General features: G+C 46.1%; 2 protein-coding genes across 2 annotated transcripts in view; one reads left to right on the top strand and one right to left on the bottom strand.

Moving 5' to 3' along the window:
• Positions 1 to 2,632: 2,632 nt before the first annotated feature.
• On the bottom strand, positions 2,633 to 22,612 carry LOC139079992 (uncharacterized). Its single transcript, XM_070598093.1, has 7 exons — positions 22,505 to 22,612; positions 22,062 to 22,128; positions 20,960 to 21,378; positions 4,732 to 4,942; positions 4,103 to 4,155; positions 3,238 to 3,359; positions 2,633 to 3,023 (listed from the first exon to the last, which is right to left on the bottom strand). The coding sequence occupies exons 1-7, from the start codon at positions 22,610 to 22,612 to the stop codon at positions 3,017 to 3,019; spliced, it is 987 nt and encodes a 328-aa protein (XP_070454194.1). The 3' UTR covers positions 2,633 to 3,016.
• The window catches only part of CHRNB3 (cholinergic receptor nicotinic beta 3 subunit), a 33,278-nt gene continuing 31,072 nt past the window's right edge, over positions 22,324 to 24,529 (top strand). The window contains exon 1 of the mRNA XM_008507102.2: positions 22,324 to 23,236. The gene's annotated coding sequence lies outside the window, so the exon portion shown is untranslated. The remainder of the gene's footprint in view (positions 23,237 to 24,529) is intronic.

Here is a 24,529-nt window from a genome sequence, read left to right as displayed (position 1 = left end):
AACCTTCTGCATAGCAAAAATCAACAAGATGAAAAGACAACTGGGAGAAGACATTTGTAAACCATATAGCTGATAAGGGGTTAACAACCAAAATATGGAAAAAACTCATACATGTCAACCACAAAAAAGCTAACAATCCAATTAAAAAATGGGCAAAAGATCTGAACAGACCTTTCTCCAAAGATGATATACAGATGGCCAACAGGCACTGAAAAGACGTTCAAGATCATTAACTATCAGGGAAATGCAAATCAAAACTAAAATGAGATATCACCTCATGTCTGTCAGAATGGCTATAATCAACAAGACAGGAAATAAGTGTTGGAGAGGATGTGGAGAGAAGGGAACTCTCATACACTGCTGGTGGGAGTGCAGACTGGTGCAGCCACTATGGAAAACAGCATGGAGCTTCCTCAAAAAAATAAGACTAGAACTACCATACGATCCAGCTATTCCACTGCTGGGTATTTATCCAAAGAACATGAAAACACAAATGTGTAAAGATACACGCACCCCTCTGTTCATCGCAGCACTATTCACAACAGGAAAGACTTGGAAGCAACCTAGGTGCCCATCAAGGGACGAATGGATAAAGAAGATGTGGTATTTATACACAATGGAATGCTACTCAGCCATAAGAAATGACGAAATCCTGCCATTTGGGACAACATGGATGGACCTTGAGGGTATTATGCTGAGTGAAATAAGTCAGCTGGAGAAAGTCAAATACCATATGATCTCACTCATAAATAGAAGATAAAAACAATGACAAACAAACATATAGCATTGGAGATTGGATTGGTGGTTACCGGAGGGGGTGGGATGACAGAGGGGAGGGAAAGGGGTGATCAGGCACATGTGTGTGGTGATGGATTGTAATTAATCTTCTGGTGATGAACATGATGCATTCCACACAGAAACTGAAATATAATGATGTACAGCTGAAGTTTATATAATGTTATAAACCAATGTTACCACAATAAAAAATAAATTAAAATAAATAAATGAAGTAATTAAATACATATAAATATACATGTAATATTAAAAAAAAAGAAAAGAAAAATGATGCTGGAGAACCAGGAATAGAGATGCAGCCGATCCAAGGAGAGCAGCAGAGAGCAGCAGGGGTCCCGGAGCCTCCCGGGCCTCCCTGGGGGACTCACTCAGTGCGTCAGGGCTCTGACTCAGCCTCGGGGACTCTCTGGGTGGCTCCAAGCATCCCACCAAGAGGAGCCGCGCTTCTCAGAGGCCAGCATGCGTCAGAATCACCTGCAGGTTTTTTTTTTTTTATTTTTTAAAGATTGGCATCTAAGCTAACAAAGGTTGCCAACCTTTTTTTTTTCTTCTGCTTTTTCTCCCCAAATGCCCCCAGTACATAGTTGTATATTTTAGTTGTGGGTCCTTCTAGTTGTGGCACGCAGGGTGCCACCTCAGCGCCGCCTGACCAGTGGTGCCACGTCCTGGCCCGGGATCCCAACCAGCGAAACCCTGAACCACGGAAGAGGAACGGTGAACTTCCCACTCGGCCACGGAGGCCCCTGCAGGGCTTTTCAAACACGTAGTGCTGAGCCGCTCCCAGAGTTTCTGATTCAGCAGGTCTGGGGTGGGGCCTGAGAACGGGCATTTCTAAGTTCCCAGGTGCTGCTGATCTGGAAGTTTCTCTCCTTGGGCTGGCACATTGGAATCGCTTGGGCACTTGTTTAAGTTATAGACGCTGACTTAGAACTAAAATTGAAAATGGGATGTGACATGATTCGTTTACACCAAGAGGGATCTTTACTGAACTTGAACTGGACTGCAGGACAAAAAAGAAAAGCTTATCCTGTGTTACTCATGATTGCTTATTGCACATCGAACACGGCAGAATCTTTACGGAAAGAAAGGGTGCAGGCAGGGGAGAAGGAGAGTGTGGTCCAAGGACAGAATTAGCAGGGGAGTCTGGGCAGGTGGACATGTCGTGGGCCACAGTCTCTGTGGCCGGAAGAGGAAGCTAAAGCTTCTGCACGCTCGCAGAGTGAGACGGCTGCTTGGTTGATGTCGCCCGTCATCTGAGCACTACTTACGGCAGAACGAGCAGGGCCAGGACCGGGCAAGGCAAGCGAGGCACTTACATAGGGCTCAAAACCGAAATGGGTGCCAAAAAATTCAGTAATTTATACAAATAGTTATTTTTTTAATTTTTAAATAAACTCACAAGAAGTTGCAACAACAGTATACCCAGCTTCCCCCAGTGTGGACATCTTATGTAGCTACAGTGCAATACCGCAACCAGGAAACTGACATCAGAACCTTCTTGCTAACTAATCTACAGGTGGCCATTTTTTTTTTTATTAAGATTATGATAGATTACAACCTTGTGAGATTTCAGTTGTACATTATTGTTAGTAATGTTGTGGGTACACCACTTCAGCCTTTGTGCCCTCCCCCCACCCCCAACCCCCCCCCCCCCTTTTCCCTGGTAACCACCGATCGGTTCTCCATGTCTATATGTTAACTTCCACCTATAAGTGGGGTCATATAGAGTTCGTCTTTCTCTGTCTGGCTTATTTCGCTTAACATAATACTACAGGTGGCCATTTTTAAAGGCTGTGTTCATGTGTAACGTGTTCACGTGCACTCAGCTATAATGCAATTTAAAATGAATAATATTTTAATGCAATAATTCTAAAGCTCAAAATTAATGACAAAAATCCATGATGAGCAAAATATCCAAATTTTAAAATAAAGATTAGTAAAAGCTCTGCTAACCACATTGGAGCCTGAGGCAAAAGGAAAAATTAGTAACGTCTTGTTCATGGTGGATTTTTTTCCGTTAATTTTGATTGTTTAAAATATTGCATCACAAGATTCGTTGTCTTGACCGCTGAGTTTTCTGGGCCCCTTGGGTCCTGCGCCTCCGGAGCGTGGGCGCCGCGGGCCTGCGGAAGGCGGGCTGGGAGCCGGGCGGGCTCTTCGCCGCCGGCTGCTCTGCCTTCGGGGCGGGGCAGGGTGGCACTGGCACTGGGACTCAGCTTAACTACATGCTGCAAGACGGAGGGCTTCCTTCTTGAGGCCAGAGACGCAGGGAGCCAGCGGCTCTGCCCCTCCCTCCGGCCTCTGCGCCCAGCTCAGCCGCCACCCTCGATCCAGACCCCTCCCCGACCCCTGCTTCTCCTCCCGGACGCTAACCGAAATCGCAGACCGTCCCTCCCCGCCCCCCCCGCCCCTGTCCTCCCCGGAGAGCAGCCTGCCACCTACTTTAGCGTGGGGCTGGGAGTGAAAGCGGGTCTTGACTCTGAGGGGAGGCTGAAGGGTTTGGTAGACGCGTTCGGCTGAGCGTGCTCCTTCCCGGGACCCTGCAGTGACACGGAGCTGTGCATCTAAGAGAGAGCAGAGGAGTCAGGGGTCTGCGACATTCCATCCATGGCCAGGGACAACTGCCTTCAGCGGACACGTTTAAAAGGACAATGGGAGAGAAAACCAAGTGTGTTTTGAACACATCACGTGTCAGCAGTTAACAAAAGGTTTTAATGTAATGGTGTTAATAGCGAAAGACCAAAACACAAGTACTACGGAAGTACCTTTTATCAACATAAGGCATTTACTGAGTGCTTGCAAAGCACTGTCCTGGGACTACAAATATTTATACCTGTCGTCTTTGACCCCTGGGGCTGGCAACCTAAAGAAGGCAGACCAACGCAAACTCGAGTAACTCTAACCCGGGTTGACCAGGCGGACAGCTGTCCGTCAAGGTACACACTTCCTGCGACGGAGAGCGACGACAGCAAGGCTGCACTCCGACAGGGGCGGGTCGCAGCCGGGGAACCAGGCGCTCACGCTTCTTTCAGCTATGTGTTTTCCATCCTGATATTCGCAGGTACCTATACTTGTGTTTATTTTATCGCTTGCTGTTGTTTCCCAAATAGAAAGCCAAGTTCCTATTCTTCTGAACAGGCCTTTTGCGAGTTCATCAAGAAGAAATTAAAATCTTCTGGAGGCTCAGAGTAATTCCGAGAAGATCATTGTTAGGTAGCCCCAACATTTTTGAGACACAATTTATTTTTAAATCCAAATGACACAGAACATGGGAAGAGGGATCCGAAGGGAAAGGATTGATACTTACACAGTTACTGTCTTCCCACAAGAGTTTGGCTAAGTCTCCGGACCCACCTTCGCCTAGTAGAGGCAAGAAAGAGGGAGGCAACCTCCTTACTCTCTATTCACCCTGTCCTGACCACGCCCAGCCACGCTCTCTCCAGGACCCCAGCTCTCCTGAACAGCATCCATCGCATGCTTAGACCACATGAGACCAGTACACGAGGGTATGGGCAGGACCCCCGAATTCTGAGCGAAATAAAGAACAATCTAAATGCAATGGGTGAGGTTCCATCTGAAAAACCCTGGAGACGGTGTGCTCTGGGCATGTGTGACTGTGGAGGGTTACTGAAAGCACATCAATTATTGAGGAAAGACAGAATGAGCAGGAGGGATGGGTCATCCTGAAGTCCCTGAAAAGGGGCTGAGGCCCCAGCTCTGTGCAGGGAGAAGGTGCCATAATCAGCCAACAGGAGCAGTATGTGGCTTTGGTGGGTACAACCCCGTAATGAAGCCGCCTCGTTGCGCTTTCACAACAAGAACCACAAGCCAGTCACACTGAGCAGATTCGCCTTCCCCTGTGTGAGCTTCCTGCGGCTGCTCTAACAGATTAGCAGAAACTGGGGAGCTAAAACCAACAGAAATTTATTCTCTCACCGTTCCGGAGGCTAGAAGTCCAGACTCGAGGTGTCGGCAGGGCTGTGCTTCCTCCGGGGCCTCCAGGAGAGAGCCCTTCCCAGCCTCCTCCAGCATCTGTGGCTCTGGGCCTTCCTGGGCTTGCAGGGGCATCGCTCCACTCTCTGCCTCCGTCTTCACACGGCCTTCTTCTCTGTGTCCGTTTGTCTTCTGTCTGTCTGTGGCCTCTCCCCTTCACATAAAGACACAAATGTTGGGTTTAGGGCCCATCCTAATCCAGTAGGACCTCATTTTAACTTAACCAATGACATCTGCAAAGACTCTTTCTAAATAAGGTCACATTCTGAGGTTCTGGGCAGACAGGAATTTTGGGGACACGGCTTACCGTGACTCTCCATTTACCGAGCAACATTCTGATCTTGTTTTGCAGAGCTGACTGCACTGATCGGTCACCTGGCAGTTATGATTCCCGACACAAACGTAAAGCATCATCCGGCTTCGTACTGCGGATGTGTCTTACTGAACCTCACGGCCACGTTCCCAGGAGGGAAATCCTGGTGTTCCTCAGATGGGAATTTTGACCCATTGCACTTATCCTTCCCCTGGCAGCACTAACAAGAGCTTCATGAAGACAAGTGTCCCGTGTCAGTTTATCTGCAGATGTGTGTCCACACACCAGCACAGTGCCTGCTACACAGCAGCTGTTCAATCATTCTGTTGAATAAATTAATTAAAACACTTAACATTTGATTGAGCACTGTGCTTAATGTATTCACAAATGATCAGTTTGATTATGATAGTGGCCTTTTGAGATAAGTATTGCTTTCCAAATCATTTGAAAATAGGGAGGGGCCACCCCGTGGCTGAGTGGTTAAGTTCACGCACTCCACTGCGGCCACCTAGGGTTTCACTGGTTTGGATCCTGGGCGCAGATCCAGCACCGCTCATCAGGCCATGCTGTGGCGGCGTCCCACATGCCACAACTAGAAGGACCCACAACTAAAATATATAACTATATACTGGGGGGATTCAGGGAGAAAAAGAAGGGGGGAACAAAAGGAAGTTTGGCAACAGTTGTTAGCTCAGGTGCCAATCTTTTAAAAAAAAAAAAAAAAAGAAAGAAAATAGGGAAACTGAAGCTTGAGAAAGCTGAGTGGCTTCCGAAGCTCTGGAAACAGGACTCAGGCCCAGGGAGGGGCCACGCGGGTTAGCGTAAGACACGCGCTCTCAGCCGCGTCAGTTCCGGTCACTGACAAACTGACTTCTAAAACAGGGCTGAGTTCGGAGCCCTTCACCTCCAGGAGCCACAGGGAGATGCTGTCTGTGAGGCACCAGAGACCAGCCTGTTCAATCTCTCCACAGCTACAACACTACTTTCTGAGACTGAGTCGGCTAGGAAGATTCTTTGTATTTTCTTCCCCTGAACATTTCTCTGTATATTCTCTTCTCTTTGCCTTTTTTTCCACAAAAAGAAATACTTCCCCGTCTCTGCAACTTTTGATCCCTTCTAACCCCTCACTGTGCTCCATCAATTATTTCCTCTTCCTCCCCCTTCAGTTTCTCCCTCGCTGCAGTCCGCAAACATGCTCAAGTCTTCCCACCCTAAAAGGAATTCTTTCCTTGATCTTGCCACTCTCTCAAGATGTCATTCCTTCTTTCCTCTTCTTGACAAGAAGAGTGCTGTGCTGCTGTCAGCAGGAGGCAGCCCTGGTCTGTTGTGAGACATCATCTGTGGGGCAGGAGAAGGGATGGGGAAGACAGAGCCCGGAGAGGGAACGCCCAGAGGGCAAGAACACTCATTTAACTCCTACCTTCTGACTCCACCTGTATGTGGCTTTGACCCTTACCCCTTTTTCTCAGTGGGTGGGGGGGAGGTCTCCTAGAAGCTAACATTTACCACCCACTCATTCCTTTAGAGTCTGGCTTCTGCCCATGCCAGTCTTTCATTGGTGTCATTACTCTCATAAACATCAGCACAGGTCTGTTGGAACCATTATGCAATATTGCTTCTCCAAGTAATTCATGATTTGGTAGGGAGGAGACACTAGAACAGTTGGGAGTTCATCTCATTCCAAGTGATAGAGTACTTGACTTAACAATGTCTTCAATATAAGAACATATATTGTTACTTAACAAGTATAGAGGTAGGCTGTTTAGGACTTGTTGAGCAATTCAGCAACATCATCAAGGATCCAGGCACTTTCAAACACTCTCAGTATGTTGACTTTCTGTTCTCATGCTTGTTGGATACCAGTCACAAAATGGCTGCAGTTGCACCAGGTATCATAGCCTCACACTGCATTCAAAAGTAGGAAGCAGCAAGGAAGGAGGTGGGCAGAAAAGAACTTTCCTTTTAGTAGGCAGAAAAACATCTTCACAGAAGTCCCTCAGTAGTTTCATTAGACAGAACTGAGACATGGCTACTGGCCTTGGCTTCACCTTTTTCTTTGGCCTCCTAAACATGAACATTTCTTCAGGCAAACTTAAAAGGTCTTCTGTGTATCCATTGTACTTCTTGTGTATCTTGATTACAGAACTTAATGCTTTCATATCTTTCAGTGCCTTTCTTCCTTAATAAAACCCACCTTTCATCTTTTCATCCCCAGGTTCTGAGATCTTATGAGTACTTACCTCATATATTTTTGAATGAGTGAGTAGATGAAGGAAGGAAGGAAGAGACTCTCTCTTAAGTCCTTGTCTTTTTCTTTTCTGCCTGTGCTTTTTCTGCTGGTCACGTCAGCTACTTCCACAGCTTCCACCCTGATATGTCTTCCACCCTGAAGCCTTGTCTTTTCAACTCCTGCTTGGAACTGGGAATCTCAAACTCAACACATGTAGGATGGGACTTATCATCTTCCATCAAAAAAAATCTTCTGAAATGGAGATAACATTTTTGGAAATATGTCAGTTGCTTTTCTCTATTACAATCCTTTCTGTGTGGTTTCTGACCGTTCATTTGCCTCCAGGAAAGTTAGGATGGTTGTAGGAGGAATGCAAAGAGGAGGAGGGTAATATTCAGCTTTTGATGTCCAGCGTGGGCTTTCAAAAACAATAATTTATTCTGGAAAATTCCAAACATGTGCAAAGTAGACAGAAGAGCATAAGACTCCCTGTGTGCTCGCTGCCCGGCGCCAACAGTTCTCAATCCATCAACAGTCGTGTTTCGTCTATGCCCCACTTACTACCACCCCCCAAATCATTAAATAGCCAGTTGGTAGTCAAGTTCTCCTAATTGTCCTTGGTTGTTTTACGGTTTGTTTGAATCATGATCCAGTTAAGATCCATTCATTGCAACTGGTTGATAAGTCTCCTATTTTAAAAAATTTACTGATTCCCCTCAACACCTTTTTTCCCCTTGTGATGTATTTGTTGAAAAAATCTGAAGCTTCTGGTTTTGCTGATCACGCCTCTAAGGGGTGCTTTGACATGTTCTTCTGTCCTCCATATCTCCTGTAAGTTGGTGGTTAAATCTGGGGCTTGTTCGGGTTCGGGTTGGACTTCCTGGCGAGGACACACGCTCTTCTGGTGACATCAGCAGATGTCGATGACCATTGCCCAGAACCATTAATTAGGTGTTGCAAAATTATGACTTTCTATTATTCCTTCTTCATTTGTTAGCTAGACTACTTCAAAGAGAAACTTCCCCTCCTCAACTAGTAGCTTATGATGAGGTACAATTTGATTAGGAAAGGCTGGAGAAATGAATTCTGCCCCTGGTTCCTTTCAGTTGGAAATGGTATTTAAATACCACACCCTGGGCGCTTGGAGTGCTCAATCTTAGTGGAACGATCGTTGTTTCTAGGTCTTTTCAATGGACAGAATAAATAAATATTTTTTGAAAAGACAAAATACATGATGAATTCATATTTATGTATCCAAATTAAATTCAAGACCACATTTTTTTTTTTTACCAGTCTTATATCTATAACTCCTCTTCCCATGCCCAAATCCTGGTTCTCAGTGACACCACTATAATTACTGGTTTGCGTCATCTCATAATCCATATACAACAATCTCAAAATAATAATACTAACACTATCATCAACAATACAATTACTGAAAGCAGGGTTTTTTTCCTTTTGGTATTTCTTTGTCCTTAGGATCCATCTGACTATAGATATACGGTCAAATTACTATGAGTTAAAGTCCCATGAGGGGCTGGCCCAGTGGTGCAGCAGTTAAGTGCATACGTTACGCTTCGGTGGCCTAGGGTTCGCTGGTTCGGATCCCAGGTGCGGACATGGCACTGCTTGGCACGCCATGCTGTGGGTAGGTGTCCCACATATAAAGTAGAGGGAGATGGGCATGATGTTAGCTCAGGGCCAGTCTTCCTCAGCAAAAAGAAGAGGATTGGAAGCAGATGTTAGCTCAGGGCTAATCTTCCTCAAAATAAATAAATAAATAAATAAATAAATAATAAAGTCCAGTGAAATATCTCACCTGTGTGCACTGTGTCACTGGCTCAATAGACAGATTCATTTGTTTCATGGCTTTCAATTTTTAGGAATTTCATCTTCACTTTTTAAATTTAATTTTTAAAAATAATTGTACAAAATAGTCACCTGGTTTCAAAATCAAATCTACCAGACAAGGTACGGTCAGAGAAGACCAGCTTCTATACCTATTCCCTCAACCCTATTCCCTTTTTTCTCCCTATCAGTAACCTTTCCTCTCTTTATGGTTTATTTTTCCATTTAAAAAATACAAGTTTAGATATATTCATAGAAAAATATATATGTGTGTAGGTATATATATGTATATTCACATCCCTCCTCTTTATCACGTAAATGGTATATTAACATTTCTCCACTTGCATTTTCCACTTATCGATATAATCCAGACATAACTATGTAGTAGTAGTATATAGCAATATTTCCTTTTCCTTTTCTCTCAGTTGAATACCTCTCCATTGTAAATGGAAGTAATTCAATGAGATCCCTACTGGTGGACGGTCGGCTTTTTGCCAATCTTTTGTTAAGTAGAGCTGCAAGGATAGCCTTGTGCATGTGTCTTTTCATATTTTTGCCACACTATCTTCGGGATAGATACCTAAAAGCAGGGAAGCCAGTTCAGTGAGTAAATGCACATGTAATTTGCTAGATATTGCCAAAGTCCCCTCCAAGGAATTATACCTTTTTGCAGTCCCACCAGCACCATGTAAGAACGCCCACTTCCCCCAGGCTCAGCCAACAGAATAAACAGAATATGTCGTCAAACATCTTGGCTTTTGTCAGTCTGCTATGTGAGAAATAGCATCTTGCTGAGTTTTAACTTGCGTTTTTCTCATTATATGCAAGGTTGAGAATCTTTTTTAAATGGTTAGGGGCCATCTGGATTTATTTCATTTTCTGTGACTTTTCTGTTTCTATCTCTAGTCCATGTTTCTACAGATTTGTGGCCTTTTTCTTCTTTAATTTAGAAGCTATGTATATATTAGGGATAATAATACTTTATCTACAATATTTTTCCCCAGTTTGTTATATTGTGTTCATGGTATTTTTGGCTGTGCAAACTTTTTTCATGTAATTAGACTTATTAATCTTTTCTCTCATTGCTTCTGGATTTTAAACTTTAGGAAAGTTTTCTTATTACATAATTTACAGAGGAATTCACCCATGTTTTCTTCTCGCAGTTGTAGGGCTTAATTTTTCACATTTAAGTCCATTTGGAATTTATCTCAGTGCACCATATAAAGAATGGATCCAATTGTATCTTCTTCCGCACGGCTGCCCAGGTACCCTAAAACAACCTAAGACATCTATCTTTCCCCTGCTCATCTGAGATGCCTCCTTTTCATAGACTAAGTTGCCATACGCAATTGGGTCTTTGTCTAGATTTTTGAGTCTGTTGCTTGGTCTGTGTATCTATTTATGTGCCAATACCACACTGATTTAGGCAGAGAGGTTTTATAATATTTTCCTCTTTCCCTTACCTCTGTTGGTTTTTTCCAGGGACTTCCTGGCTATTCTTGCTTTTATGTTCCATTAAATAAACAAGCAATTCATTTTTTTATAGTTTATACAATTACAAACTTTATAATCAACTTTACCTCCATGAGATCAAGACCCCAGGCATTCCAGCTGGTTCCAATGGCCGACCCACATCAGACGCCTCTTGGAGAAAAGGCAGCTGGGGTGGGTGGTGGAAACTAAGCATTCACTCAAGAGATCAAATCATCCAAAAGAGACTGAGGTGCCACTCTTTGGCAAGCTTAAATTTCAAGTGTACTTTCCTGTTACCGAGAAGGTGAGGTCTCACGTGAAAATTCAGACTGGTTATGGAGAAATAAAGAGATGAATTTTCTTTACACGTTGCCACAGGAGCGCGAGTCAGTTGGTGATGCTGCTCCTCTTTCTCTTGATTGTCTTATTTCTCTTAATAGCATAAGCATTCTCCTTCTCATCCTCAGATGGAAAACCTCAGGGTTATCTCTGCACCTGCTCCTTCACGCTCCTCACCCAGTCAGCCATCAAGCCTGAGGTCCCACCTTCACCCCGTCTCCGTGTTCTCCAGGATAATAGATCAGCGGGCTCCCAAGGCTTTGACCATGTTGTCCCACAGGAACCCAGCTGTAATTTTCAAAAGAAACACAATCTTTCCAGAGCCAGCTCCATGTACACACACATGGATTCTCTTCTAACCAATTAAATTTAACCAATTAACTTTAGGGGGCAAAGTACACCAACTCCCATCACGGTCTCCTCTGTTCGTGATGCAGCATAAATATGGATGTTGTTCATCACGTGATTTGAGAACAAAACAGCGTGTCTTCTCCAGACTGGGGCCAGTCACAATGAAAAACACTCTGTGGGCTGCAGCTAGATCTCTCTTTAATAAATATCTGTATAAACACCGAGAGATAAAAACTAGTGTATTTTATCTACGAATATTTTTAGAATCTAAAAATACTATCAGATTCTACTCCTGGATGTACAGCAAGAGTAATAAGCACACATGTCCGCCAGAAAATACGTACAAGAATGTTCATAGCAGTCTTAGTCATCACAACTCCAAATTGTAAATAACCCAAATGTCCATCACTGAGAGAACGGATAAATAATTTGGAATGTGTTCTTTAGTGGAATGCTACGTGGCAATAAAGAGATCAGGCTGCTGCTGAGTGCGTCGATCTGGATGATGGGCAGACAGAAACATGAGACAAAGGAAGACGAAAAAGAGCACATACTAGATCATTCCATTTTTATGAGGTTCAAGACAAGTAAAACCAACTTATGATAAAGTCAGAAGAATGCCCATGGGAGGGGGTATGGTCTGGGAATTGCTCTAGGAAATGGAACTTTCTGGAGGGTTGGAGAGATTCTATATATTCATCTAGGTGGTGGTTACCTGAGTGTATAGCTATGCAAAAGTTCATTAAGTTGTATATTTAAGATTTGTGCACTTTCCTTGATGTATGTACTTTAATAAAAAAAAATCTCAAAGAATCTCGCCTCGTGAATCCCCAAAGACAGCAAACTTCTCTAAAATTCCCTGATTCCCATGTATCTGACACAAGAAAAGCCATGTTCTCACCCACCACCAGAGTCACAGATCTAGGTGTATTCTATGTAATGGTGCCCCCTGGAGCACGAGACAGATCTGCATTTTACACTCCAGTTGAAATGGAATTTCTCACCCTTTTATTTCCCATCTACCCCAACCACTATGTGAATGAAGGAAATCTGGCTCAGTTTTTGGATCAGAAACATGACAGCGTGACACTGGAACTCCCATATGGGAAAGCAGAAGTTCTCAGGGCAAGCACATAGCTGGCTTCCCAGGCAGTCATAAATTCCTTGAGGGTGGGGAATCATCATCCTGGCCATTGTTTTATCCTCTGAGCCTTTAGCATTGTGCCTTTCCTGAACTGAGTAGAAAGTCAGAACAAATGAGTAAATGAATGGATGGATGGACGGATGGATGGATGAATGGACAGATGGCACCTATGTCCTCAGCAAAACAGTTTGCTTATCATTCTTAAATGCATGTTTTCTCTGTGGTCAGTCCTCCTCAGGGCTCCATGATTAGAACAAGCCTCTCTCATCTCCTCCCCTCCAATTCTATTGTGTCTTTGATGAAATATAATTATATCTAAGTGGTATTTTTCTCAGTGTCGCTCCCTGTTGAAATATGTCCTGTTCTCATGATTTGTGTCCCATGGTGAAATTTTCCAGTGATAAGAGCTGGCTTACAATCTCACATTTTCTTCTCATGGGAATTGGCAACATTAATAATTAGAGTCAATTTGGTTTAAAACACACAAAATGTATGGATATTGGGATTTCTCAGCAAAGGCTTAATGTAGAAATCAAATTGTCAAGCACTTCCGCCAGAGAAGAGTGAGTCTCTCTTCGAGGGCCAGCCTCGCCAGTCTGGGAGCAGGGCAAGTGAAGGCCCTGGGGCCAGGGCACGAGCCAGATAAAAGGTGCAGGTAGACTGGGATGGCGTTGCAGCCTGGTGGGGGCTTAGCCTGGGACTGCCGAAGGGAATTGTTTGGCCCAAGGCTGCTGCTGCGTTTCTGGAGTTTGTTAGATCAGGAGTGTTTTGAAGATGCCTTTTTCTATCCCCACTTAAATGTCACTGATGGCCTTGGGCCGCAGGCTGAGGGAGGAAGGTCCTTGGGTGCACTCTCTTTGCCCTCCTAGAACATCCACAGCAGTCTTTCCACTTTATCCCACACCTGTCCTTAACCCTCCAGAGAACTGGACTCCTACTCCATGCTGGATTAGAACCAAGACTTAACCTTAGCACACTGACATTTTGGGCAAGATAATGCTTTGTTGTGGGGTTCTCCTCTGCACTGTAGGGTGTTTAGCAGCATGCCTGGTGTCTACCCATAGAATGCCAGTAGCACCCCTCTTGCCAGTGTGACAACCAAAATGTCTCCAGACCTTGTTAACTGTCCCCTGAGGGGCAAAATGGCCCCCAGTTGAGAAGCACTGGATTAAACTGATTAGATATGAGGGCCAACATTCAAAACCCAGGAACCCAACTCCCACTTGTCTCTGCCCGCCACAACTTCCAACACTTCCCTAGTGATAAAGTCTGGGAAGGGAGCAGTAAAACATTAACTCAAGGACTCCACAATAGCCATCCGGTGGGGTAGGAGTAGGGGCTATCAAATATAAGAAAGAGAAGTAACAAAATACAAATTTATGACAATATTTGGGGTATCCAGGACATCTTCTGCCCAGAGGCAGACCAGAGAGGACTCACATAGGACTGCAGAGTTGGTGAGATCAAGGAGTATGTTTAATAAACCTTTTAAAATAAAATCTATGAACTACAGTATCTCCTTTGTGGTCATTCTGATGCAGAAACAAGGAACCTGTGAGCTCCCTAACTAAATGTTTCCTGTGATTCCAAGACTCGCCAGTGTTTCTGCGATGCTTGAGTAGCCAAAGAGCCACAGTGGGGTGTGGTCACCACGAGCAGGCCACACAGGCTAGAAGATGACCCCAGCCTTGTATCAATTGCACACTTCCTTGGCCCATGATGGCATGCTCTTGCCACTGCTTCATGTCCATGAGTCTGATCTCGCCAGAATGACTATGTAGTGACTTGATTTTGTCTGACACCAAATCTTTTCTCCTTCTCATAAAGGACCCTACCTAGTACCCTTGCTATAGAGCTGGGCACAGGACCCAGGCTGGGTCCATCATAATACTTCATCCCTGGCCACAGTGACCAATGGCCAAATTTCTTTTGCGACATTTTCAAAGTTGGGAGAGAAACCTCCTTTCCTCTCTGGTCAGGGACCTGTCAGAAGGCACACGGGAGGCTGGATGTGCAGGAGCCACATTGCCTATCACATGGAGAAACCCATCTTCAGCCGGAGAGGCTAAAGCGACACCTGGGAGGAAGTCCTGGAGGCTTGAGTCCCTGGTCCTGGTCTGCCTGGTGCCCAGAGGGTCCCAGTTCCCAGCTTCCTGAGCCTGCATATTAAGGTCCTCATTTGACTCCACAAGCCCCCCTAGAATGCCTCCAATAAGTCCCCCCTCCAACTTTTTATTCTAAGCAAATGTGAGTTGGAGTTTTGTCCGTTGTAACCAAGAAAGCGCTGGCAGTTACACACTGTAAATTCATCGTGGTCAAGATTCTGTCTCGCCATTTTTGTGCATCACTCACAGTTTTATCACAGATGACCTCAAAGCTGGTTTTCAAGAGATATTTGTTGATTAATTGTGAATATTGAAGCCTGAACAGCAGCAGTTCTTAAACAACAGCTTTCACGTTGTTGAACAGGCCAGAAATGTACCTGCTTTATTCTCCCCAAACCTACATACCTTCATCTTGCCTGTGAGGGACTGTGCTGACATAAACAACTTTCACATTTAAGAATGACCTGTCTGTGTCATGTCACCCTGCTCATCTCCACGGTAGTTTGGCTCATTTCTCAGGGCCATGGTGTCATTCCTCCCTTCACCAGTGTCACTCCTGGGGCTGTTTAGTCAAAGAGGATAATCTGAGGCATAGAAGGAGTGTTCTATCTCGGGTACATCTGTCTGGAACAACTTGCCAGAGCCTATATTAGGTGGATAATATTACCTTCTTGACCCCTATATTGGTATTTAATTAACAGTTAATAATTGCATATGTATGCATATAATTATATCAGTAGATGCCACAGGGAAGTTGAGAACTCATTCCACAACTCTCAAATTCCAATTATTTGAATGGTCCTCATATTATTCATGGGGGCCAAAAAGCACGGGTGGGTGGGTGTCTCTGATCTGGCTTCCTCATCTGATGTGGCTCCTCTAGGCACGTCCTTTTGTCCACTGTTGTGATTTTTGCCTCGAACCCTTAAGGGACAGAAAATTCAACATTCTCAGTCTCATTCTCAGTGGTCAGTTGGGTCCTCTGGATATCTCCAAAACCCATAACTCACAAAACCCTCTATTAACTGTGAGGACAAAGGACAACCTTTGTTTCCTTTTCTGTGGGCCACTATCTTTGTTTTTCTGATATTTACATCTTACCTTCTTCTTGCTTAATGCAAAGAAGCAGCAATTCTAATATCTGTGGCTCGGACCTGTCTCTTCAGCCCGTTTATCTGCAGGCCATACTGGATTTCCTGTGTGATCCCACCAATCTCTCCTCCTAGTGACACAGGCCAGGATCCAAAACTCTAAAGTTGTGTGCCGTTAATGCATCTGCCATACCTTGATCATTTAGCCTAATATCCCAATAAGAGGTGTGTTTAGTTAGTACTACTTGTGTTTAATGGATCTGTGCTGGATCTCAGCAATAACTGTTAACTATGTGTCTAGTAAGCCATTTTGTTCGGGATTGGTATCAAATTTATAGGTCTGAAGTTTCTAGAATACATTCTGTCCTTTCTTTTTGAAATATTTCAGCCTGGAATCATTTGTTAAAAACCCATAATCCCCCCAAATTGGAGTAAAGGTCACAAATTTGCTGAAGGGTTAATTGCTTGATTTTCAATACAATTTCTGTGGTTCCAGATGTCTTCACAGAGCCCTCGTCTCGGCCCACCCAGGCCTCCTTGGGCATGCAGGAGGGACTGCGACCCTGCACCGTCACTCAGAACTAGCGTTTGACACATTTATCCTTCTCAAGGAGGGGGACACATGGCATTCGCAAAATTTGTAGAGGGCCTTCCTGATGGACACACCCAAGCTCATTTCTGCATTGGCCCTGTGACACCTGCTCATGCAGGGAGCCACAGATGCTGCGTCACTCTGAGTCACTCCCCTCGTGAGCGTCAGCCCCAAGTGACCATGGGGATGTGCTCACCCAGTCACTGTGATTACAGGGGAGTGCGGCTGGCCCAGCCCTGCTCTCTTTGTGCCCTGGAGCCTCAAGGAGGAATGTAGTGTCAAGTAATGTCTTAGTACAGGGGGAGAAAACAGACAGACGGAAGCACTAACAAACTCAGGAGAGAGAGCCAGCTGAGGGGGGAGGGAAAAGGGGAAGAAACAGAAGAAAAAAAAAATTTCTGTGGGTCCAGCCATGGCCAACGAGAAGCAGCAAGCGAGACCATACTTGGTTATTCTGTGCCATCTTTCCTAAGAAGAGCCCTTTTCTTGGCCAACACACCTGAAGTTTTATGCTTGCCAGGTAGTATTGCTTCAGGTAAGAACTCAGTAAACAAGAACGAAACCAAAATAAAGCTTATCACAAGCTGGAAGGGTGATACCTTCAACAACAACGAAAGGAAGAGAATGACTTACTTTCCAACGTTGGAAAACTGCCCAGGGAACTGAAAATCATCTCTAATTGGTCTCTGATGAGCTGTTAAGAGGAACACACCTAACTTCAATTTATAAAACCTAAACGCTGCTTTCCTTAACACAGGGAGCTAACTGAGGGCCGGGGGAAAAAGCAAGAAAAAAAGGCCCTCTGAGAATTCAGGAATCCTCTCAGGATGTCTGTTTTCCTCCAGGATCAAGTCCCGCATCATGGTGACTACAACCCAGTTTCCCACAGCAAGGGTTCTACAGCAGAGCAGAAAGTTTGCCAATTGAGTCAAGAGACCTGAGGAACCAAAATTGAGGGGAGCTCAGGGGCAGCAAAGGCTGGCTCCCCAGGCCCCCCTTACTCCCAGGCCAGGCTCCCCCAAGGCAGGAGCAGTAAAACAATGTGAGGCTTGCTCAGTACTTTCCCAGCCATTAAAGAAAGGGAGTGAAATGGAAAGTCCGTGATGAACAGAAGTGCCCTTCTGTCTCAACCTCTCTGACCGGGAATTTGGATAAAGGGCACAGTGGCCTCAGGATGGACTCAAGCAGGGCAGTTTTATAGTATCAGAACCACATCCTAATAGGAAATCATACAGGTTCAGTTCTTTTAGGCAACCCTTATCAATAAAAAGGCGTTCACATCCCCAGGCACTCAAAAAGCTGAACTGAAAAGCAGGTATAAAGCAGGCTTAGGTTTGCGCCATCCTCATTCAACAAACATTTTGAGAGTTTTCCATGAGCCAGACAAGCTTCTTCCAAGAGGAGTAAGATACAGCCTTCGAGGAACTCACGGTGCACCGGGAACTTAAAGCCGACTGGAAATCTGGGAGTCAAACCAAAACAGAGAGCCAGAGGATCGGCGTATCCACCCTCACGCCTCGGACGAGGGCAGGAGGAGCAGCTGGGGTGCACGAGGACCAGGTGTCGTGGACTTTGAGTGCCGAACTTGCAGCGGGGGACGGAGTTCTGTCACGTTACTTACGGGCCGTGTTAAGGGCCGGCTCAGGCCCTGGACTAACTGGAGGCCTAATTTTTGCTGCTCAGGGGTTCCTGCTAGTTCAGGGATAGAAGGACCAAAACAGGAGACTGAGGTATATGCTAGTGGCAACCACACAAACAAAAGCAAAGCACACACCTTTATGGAAAGGCCCTGGCAGATCTGCATTCAAACAACAGTCACTTGGATAAGAGAAAGTATTCAGATAGTTCTCAGCAGATGCAAAGAAAAAAAGTAACACCTTGGACTCCCATATATCATGCCTGCTGCAACTTTTATAAACCAAAGAACAATCACTTTGTCATTTTGGAAAAAGATGGGTGTATTTTAAGAAGCACCCAAGAACTCACCCAAAATTCCACTGCTTAAAATCTGATGGAGAATTTAGTTCATTCTGCCTCTTGGCTCAGAAAGATTCCAGTAGTTCTGAACAGAAACAGCTTGTCACGTGGGCAAGATGATCATCTATATGATGGGGGGTTGGATAAGAGCTAACGAGGAATGCACAGAGATGGGAGCAAAATTAAAAAAAAAAGTAAGAACGGAGAGTAATGGTAAAGGGAACGGACAGCAGAAGTCTCAGTGAAACACAGGTCAGAAGATTTCTGTTTCAAAGTACATTTATCTTCTCTCCCCCATTAAGTTCCCCCTAAGGATTTTTAAATACTACAATTTCACAATTTTCCTTAATTGTGTAGCTTAAAAGCCCACAGCCCAGCATGGCTGCTATCAAACAACCCAGAAAATAACAAGTGTTGGTGAGGAATCGGAGAAATGGGAGCCCTTGTGCACTGCTGGTGGGGATGTGAGGTGGTGCAGACACTATGGAACACAGAACGGAGGTCCCTCAAAAACTGAAAACAGAACTACCATAGGATCCAGCAACGTCACTTCTAGGTATAAATCCCTAAAAATTGAAAGCTGAATCTCCAAGAGATATTTGTACACCTGTGTTCATAGCAGCATTATTCACAATAGCTAAAACATGGAAGCAACCCAAGTGTCCATCAACAGAGGAATGGATAAGCAAAATGTGGTATATCCATACAACGGAATATTATTCGGCTTTAAAAAGGAAGGAAATTCTGACACATGCTACAACATGGATGAATCTGGAGGACACTGTGTTCAGTGAAATAAGCCAGACACAAAAAGACAAACACAAGTATAACTGTATGATTCCACCTATAAGAGACACTCAGAGTGATCAGATTCAGAGACAAAGGTGAATAGTGGGTGCCAGGGGCTGGGAGGAGGAGGGGTGGCGAGTTATGTTTAATGGGGACAGAATTTTGGTTTTGCAAGCTGAAAAGAGTTCTGGAGATGGATGGTGCTGACAGTTGCATAACAATGTGAATGTACTTATCACTATTATTAAAAATGGTTAAGATGGTAAATTTTGTTATATGTATTTTACGACAATTAAAAAAAAATAAAGCTCATAGCCCAAGAGTCATGTTCCTGTCCTGGAGCCCAATGTCCCACCCTGCCAGCTCTCCACGCATTGCTCTGGAATGCAATGCATGACACCTGGGACCTTGCTGGAAACGCCAATTATCAGTCCCACCCCAGACCTCCGGAATGAGAAATTCTGGGCCCTGGAATTAGAGTTTTAACAGGCCGGCCAGGAGATGCGGCTGCCCCTCCAGTCTGGGAGCCACCGCGCTCAGGTAGAAGTTGGGGCACTTAGAGCGGCTATGTTTTCAAGATGGACAAAAAATGGCTTGGTCGGGGACTGGATGCAGGGTGGAGAATGAGAAGAATCAATACGCAGACGTTAGACAGACACCTGTTGAATGAATGAATGTCTTTTAAAACTGTTCTGCTCTTAATGTTTCTTTGTTTTACTAGAGTTAGAAAGGAAAGAAAAGGCATACTTCTGAATGCATCAGGTTGGAGAACGGGAAACAGGCTAGGATGTTGATATATAACTGGAAACAGGCTAGGATGGTTGATATATAATCTTTAGAAATCCATGCAAGGTAGGCGTTTCCCAAATGTGTACTTAACTAGGCACATGGCAACTATGTAGCAAGTGAATAGCAGAGTCATAAATTTGCTTCCCGACAGGCCTGGTGAAGTCACACACAGAAACACACACCTCAGGGAGTTCTGAGCATGCTCTCTTCTTTCTTTTTGTACTGATGTCGGAGAGGAATGATGTGGAATGTGACCCAAGACTGAAGGGGCTTCTGGGAGAAGGGACTTTCAGTTTTAAAACTGGCACAATCCTGGACAAACTGGGATGGTTGACCACCCTAGCTGTAACACAGACTCATCAAATTTTCAAACCCAAAGGAAGCATCGAGTTCACCTAGTCTGTGGTTCGACACTCTGGCTACAGATTAATTTTAGAATTACCCAGAGCTTAAAAAACACATGATCCCGGGGCCCCACAGTGGACCAGTCACAGTTGGCATCTCGGGGTGCAAAACTCAGGCTTCAGTATTTTTTGAGAGCTCCCAAAGGGAGCATCGGGAACAACTGATCTAATCCAGCTTCTTTACCCCATAGATGAGGAATCTGATGCCACAAAAGGTCACTTGTCCAAGGTCACAATTAGTCAGGGTCAAAACTTAGGTTTCCAGACTCTAGACCAGTGCTCTTCCCGCCCACCACAATCCTTTTATAGATAATTACTGATTAGTTACCTGCAATCAACCCTCTGCCCAGCGCTGTTAATTAGGGTAAAGCCCACACACCACCTGTCTGGCCCGCAACAAAACAAACCTTGGAGCTTCCCGCTGTGCATGCACGGTTGAAACCCAGGACTCACTTTCGCGCTCCCTTCCAACTTCCCCCTTCCACCTCCTCTGTTCCTAAGTGCCCGCAGCTCCCGTGGGACTCAGATTCAGCCTCTATTCCTGGCCCAGGGCTCCTCTCTGCTCCTGGTTGCGGATCTGGCCTCCACTGTTTTGACCCCAGGACGCTCTCCCCTCACCTTCTGGCAGTCCCTTAGCGCAGGTGCTGCGGGCACCTGGGGGCGCCCACCTGGGTCCAGCAGCCCGCCTCGGCAGCAGCACCCTCACCAGGCGGGGGTAAGACAAACCTGCTTTAACTGCAGGTAAACTCCACAGCGGCCTGCGACGGCAGCGCCGCTCCCCGATGTCCTGCGGGGCGAGCCTGGCTGCAGAGGTAGCGTCGCCAGGGAAAGAACTCGCCTCTGGAAGCTTGGGGCTGGAAACCCAACCCTCGGGCCTGGCAGGTCTGACCGGGACCCGCTCCACTGTTGCTCTGCAAGATGATGGTGGTGATGGTGACGATGGTGAAGGCAGGGTGCGCCATTCAAATGGATGAAGTAAAGCCTCAGAAAAGAAAGAGAAAGAACGAGTGAAGAATGACACGAGGGGCGCCGTGAGAAACCCCTCCTCAGCCGGTCCGCGTGCTGGACTCCCGCCGCCCTCCCTCCCAGGATCACGACGTCTTCCTTGTGACACCGGGGTCTAGGGCCTTCTGCGGCTTTGGGCCCTCGTGGTCATGGGCGCCCGCGGGCCCCCTCCTCCTTGTTGGCCATGGTTTAATGTGGTGTGCTCCCCTGTCATCCAGCGTTTTCTCTCCGCCCTTGTGGCGGCTTAACTTGGAACAGGATGAGAGGCAGGGACGTGTGGTCTGTAAACTTGGCTGCTCGACAGAACCACGAGGGCCCCGTTCCAGACCCACGGAACCAGAATTCCTGGGGAAAGCATCTGGGAATCCGTTTCTCAAACGCTCCCCAGATGATCGGGAAGCACGGGGAGGTTCGGGAAAGCGCACGGTAAGCTTGGAGACGGCTTCCCTCGGCTCGGCCCTCCTTCCTGCAGCACGCGCCAGGCCCCGTGACCCGCCCGGTCCCGCCCAGTCGTGGGCACCCACTCACGCACCTGAGTAAGTTCCCCAGGCTGTGAGGCTGGGGCTCCTCTCCATCTGCAGCCCCGCCTGAGGGCTGTGCGTGGGCGGACGGAGTCACCCCAACAGCCCCCTGCCTTCTAGTACTACGTTTTGGATTTAGGCAAGCTGTTTATCTATCTATCGCGTATGTATCTATGTATCCATGTATGTATTTATCTATATCGTCATCACCACCACGATCTATCTAGTTTAGTTTAAAATTCAAGGAACAAAATCTAAAGCGCACATCCTTTAAGGAGCCTGTCGGCACAAGTCTGCAGTACGAGCTAGCGACCACCAGGGGGCGCCCAAGTCCCACGCGGCACCGTCCGCGTCGCGGGTCCCAGTCACCTGAGGCCAAACCCGGGGAAATCGCGAAGCATTCCCAGGAGCCCTTGGCTTCTATGGTTTGATCTCAGGAAAGAATTTGACACTCACTTAAAAGCCACGACTTCCAAATCTCTGGAGATCATGCGAAATGTTACTGTTGGGAGGATGGTACGCTTGTGAACAGCGCAGGGGAAGAGAAAGGGTTTGAGACATTTCAGATTAAAATGCTCTCCTTCCCAAGGTCTCTGGATTTAACAAGTTTTAAGCCAAAAGGTTATCTTGAGCGTGAAATGTAGCCATCAAAGGCTGCGCGATTATTTTGGAGGGCAGGGAGACTTTCAAATTCAGACCCTATGACGTTCCAGACCTTCTGACTCCCGGGAACATTAACACTCACCCCGGAGCCCTCCCACAAACGTGCCCGTCGGCGGTCAGAAGACGACGTGAGTATCTGAAGGCCTAGTAACGCTGGCCGCCGCGGGGGCAGACGAGCTGCAGCAGGCATGCGGGGTGAGGCATCGGGGGGCCCGGAGGAGCGAGTGTGCACATCCTCGACGCGGCCTGAAGAGAGAGTTTCCGCCCTTCGGAAGGCGGTGCGAGTTCTCCCCACTGTGGTTCCCCTTTGCACCGAAGCGCTGCGGTGAAGGGGGTAACTCAGCCAGGGGCCTGCTGTGTGGTTCAGGCCCGGATTCTGCCGCCATCTAGCTGTGTGACGCCACTAGACGGTTCCACCTGGCACTGAGCCCACTTCCCTGGGCTCCAGTGTCCTCACCTGTAAGATGCGGTTGGCGTGGAGAGGTTAACTGTCTCGGGTAAACTTCTCATAGCAAAAGGACAGTTTCCTAAGACTTCTTGTTTTCTAATCTGAGCCCCTTGCTCTCTAATCATCTCTCATAAAGCCACCTTTGTACACCCCCGGTCTCTTGACTCCCCCTGGATGAGCATCTTTAGCTTTCTTAAAACATGGCTCTAGACGTCGACCCGTGGCCGAGTGGTTAAGTTCGCGCGCTCTGCTTCGGTGGCCCAGGGTTTCGCAGGTTGGAATCCTGGGCGTGGACATGGCACCGCTCATCAGGCCATGCTGAGGTGGCATCCCACATGCCACAGCTGGAAGGACCCACAGCTAAAGGTACACAACTACATACCGGGGGGCTTTGGGGAGAAAAAGGAAAAATAAAATCTTAAAAAAAAAGCACACACAAAAACATGCTGTACTAAACGAAGACTGTTCCAGACAGCCCTGGCACGGGAGAGCCGCTGCTCTGGACACCATCCTTACGGTGACCAAGATACTCTCAGTGTCATGTGATCGTATTATTTGCAATAGAGGCAATTAATTAGATGAAGACCTCAATATGATTTAGTTTTTCTAACTTTGTAAGATTTTTTTGTAGAAATAAAATCATAAATAAGAGGATGTATTTCATCCCAGTGCACACAGACAAGGTGGCTCTAAGCTCTTCTACCCTCTTGGGATGGGCCCCATGTCTCAGCCTTTTGGAGCTGTTCTGGACCTTGATTCTGTCGCACACAGTGGATGACAAGGTTGTGCAGTTCAGTATAGGAAGCGACCTCAGCAGTCAAGTTGATCCCCTTATTTTGTGTGTTTGCAAATCTGATAAGCATATCTTCCATGACTTTAAGAAAGCACTCGAGAGAGAGAGAGAGAGAGAGAGAGAGAGAGAGAGAGAGAGAGAGAGATGTTAAATGAGTCACAGCCGCGCTGCCGTAGGGGAGAACGCCACTTAGAGACCTTATTCTGGTGGCTGCTCAACCAGCTCTGAATCCACTCAGTTGTCCTATGGAACCATCCCCAATTTTGCCTTTTGTCTCCCTAGAGATCATGAAATAACTTAAAGTTTCTTCTTTTCTCAAAATTGATGTCAAAACATTCTCCTTTTTGGTGGTGGTGTTTTATGTTATAAATAGTAACAGTTTAGTTGAAAGATAAACTTGTATGAACGCTAGATAAAAGCTATACGATTTTGTGTGTGTGCGTTTGTGCTTCTGAGTGTATGCACAGGAGCACAAGAAGGCATGTGTGTGTGGTAGGAAACAGACCAAGATTGTGATGGAGGGTAGACTAGGAAGATGGATTACGAGTGTTTTTAAATTTACTGTTACGATTATACTCCTTTCACAATTTAAAAAGTGCTCAACATGATTTCTACGTCTTCACTTGGAAGTGCATCTATTTTCTCTCACCTCCGGTTTGTTTTTGTCGCTCTCAGGAGTTCATGTGAAGTCGTCTGGGCAGCATTCCGCAGATGTGGGAACGAGAGCTCACTCTCCCTCCCACCAGCGCTAGGACACTGATGACGAGCAGGGGTTTGCTCGGGGGTCCTTGCAGGCAAGCTTAGCCTCCGTTGATAATGGAGCCCTTCTGATTATTTCTGCTTTGATGGATACAACCACACCCCAG

Source organism: Equus przewalskii, chromosome 28 (assembly GCF_037783145.1).
Source record: "Equus przewalskii isolate Varuska chromosome 28, EquPr2, whole genome shotgun sequence".
NCBI classification, from domain to species: Eukaryota; Metazoa; Chordata; class Mammalia; order Perissodactyla; family Equidae; genus Equus; species Equus przewalskii.
Note: the sequence above shows the minus strand (reverse complement) of the source record. Positions and strands in the feature narration are given on the sequence as shown.

Excerpts from the sequence above, each read along its gene's own strand:
- LOC139079992 (XM_070598093.1), bottom strand. The coding sequence starts at position 22,612 with ATGCCTGCTGCAGCTCGTCTGCCCCCGCGGCGGCCAGCGTTACTAGGC. Across the intron at positions 22,129-22,504 it reads GTTTGTGGGAGGGCTCCGGG|GTGACTGGGACCCGCGACGC; the intron begins GTGAGTGTTAAT and ends GTTTGGCCTCAG. Across the intron at positions 4,943-20,959 it reads TTTACCTGCAGTTAAAGCAG|GGGAGAGGCCACAGACAGAC; the intron begins GTTTGTCTTACC and ends CTTTATGTGAAG.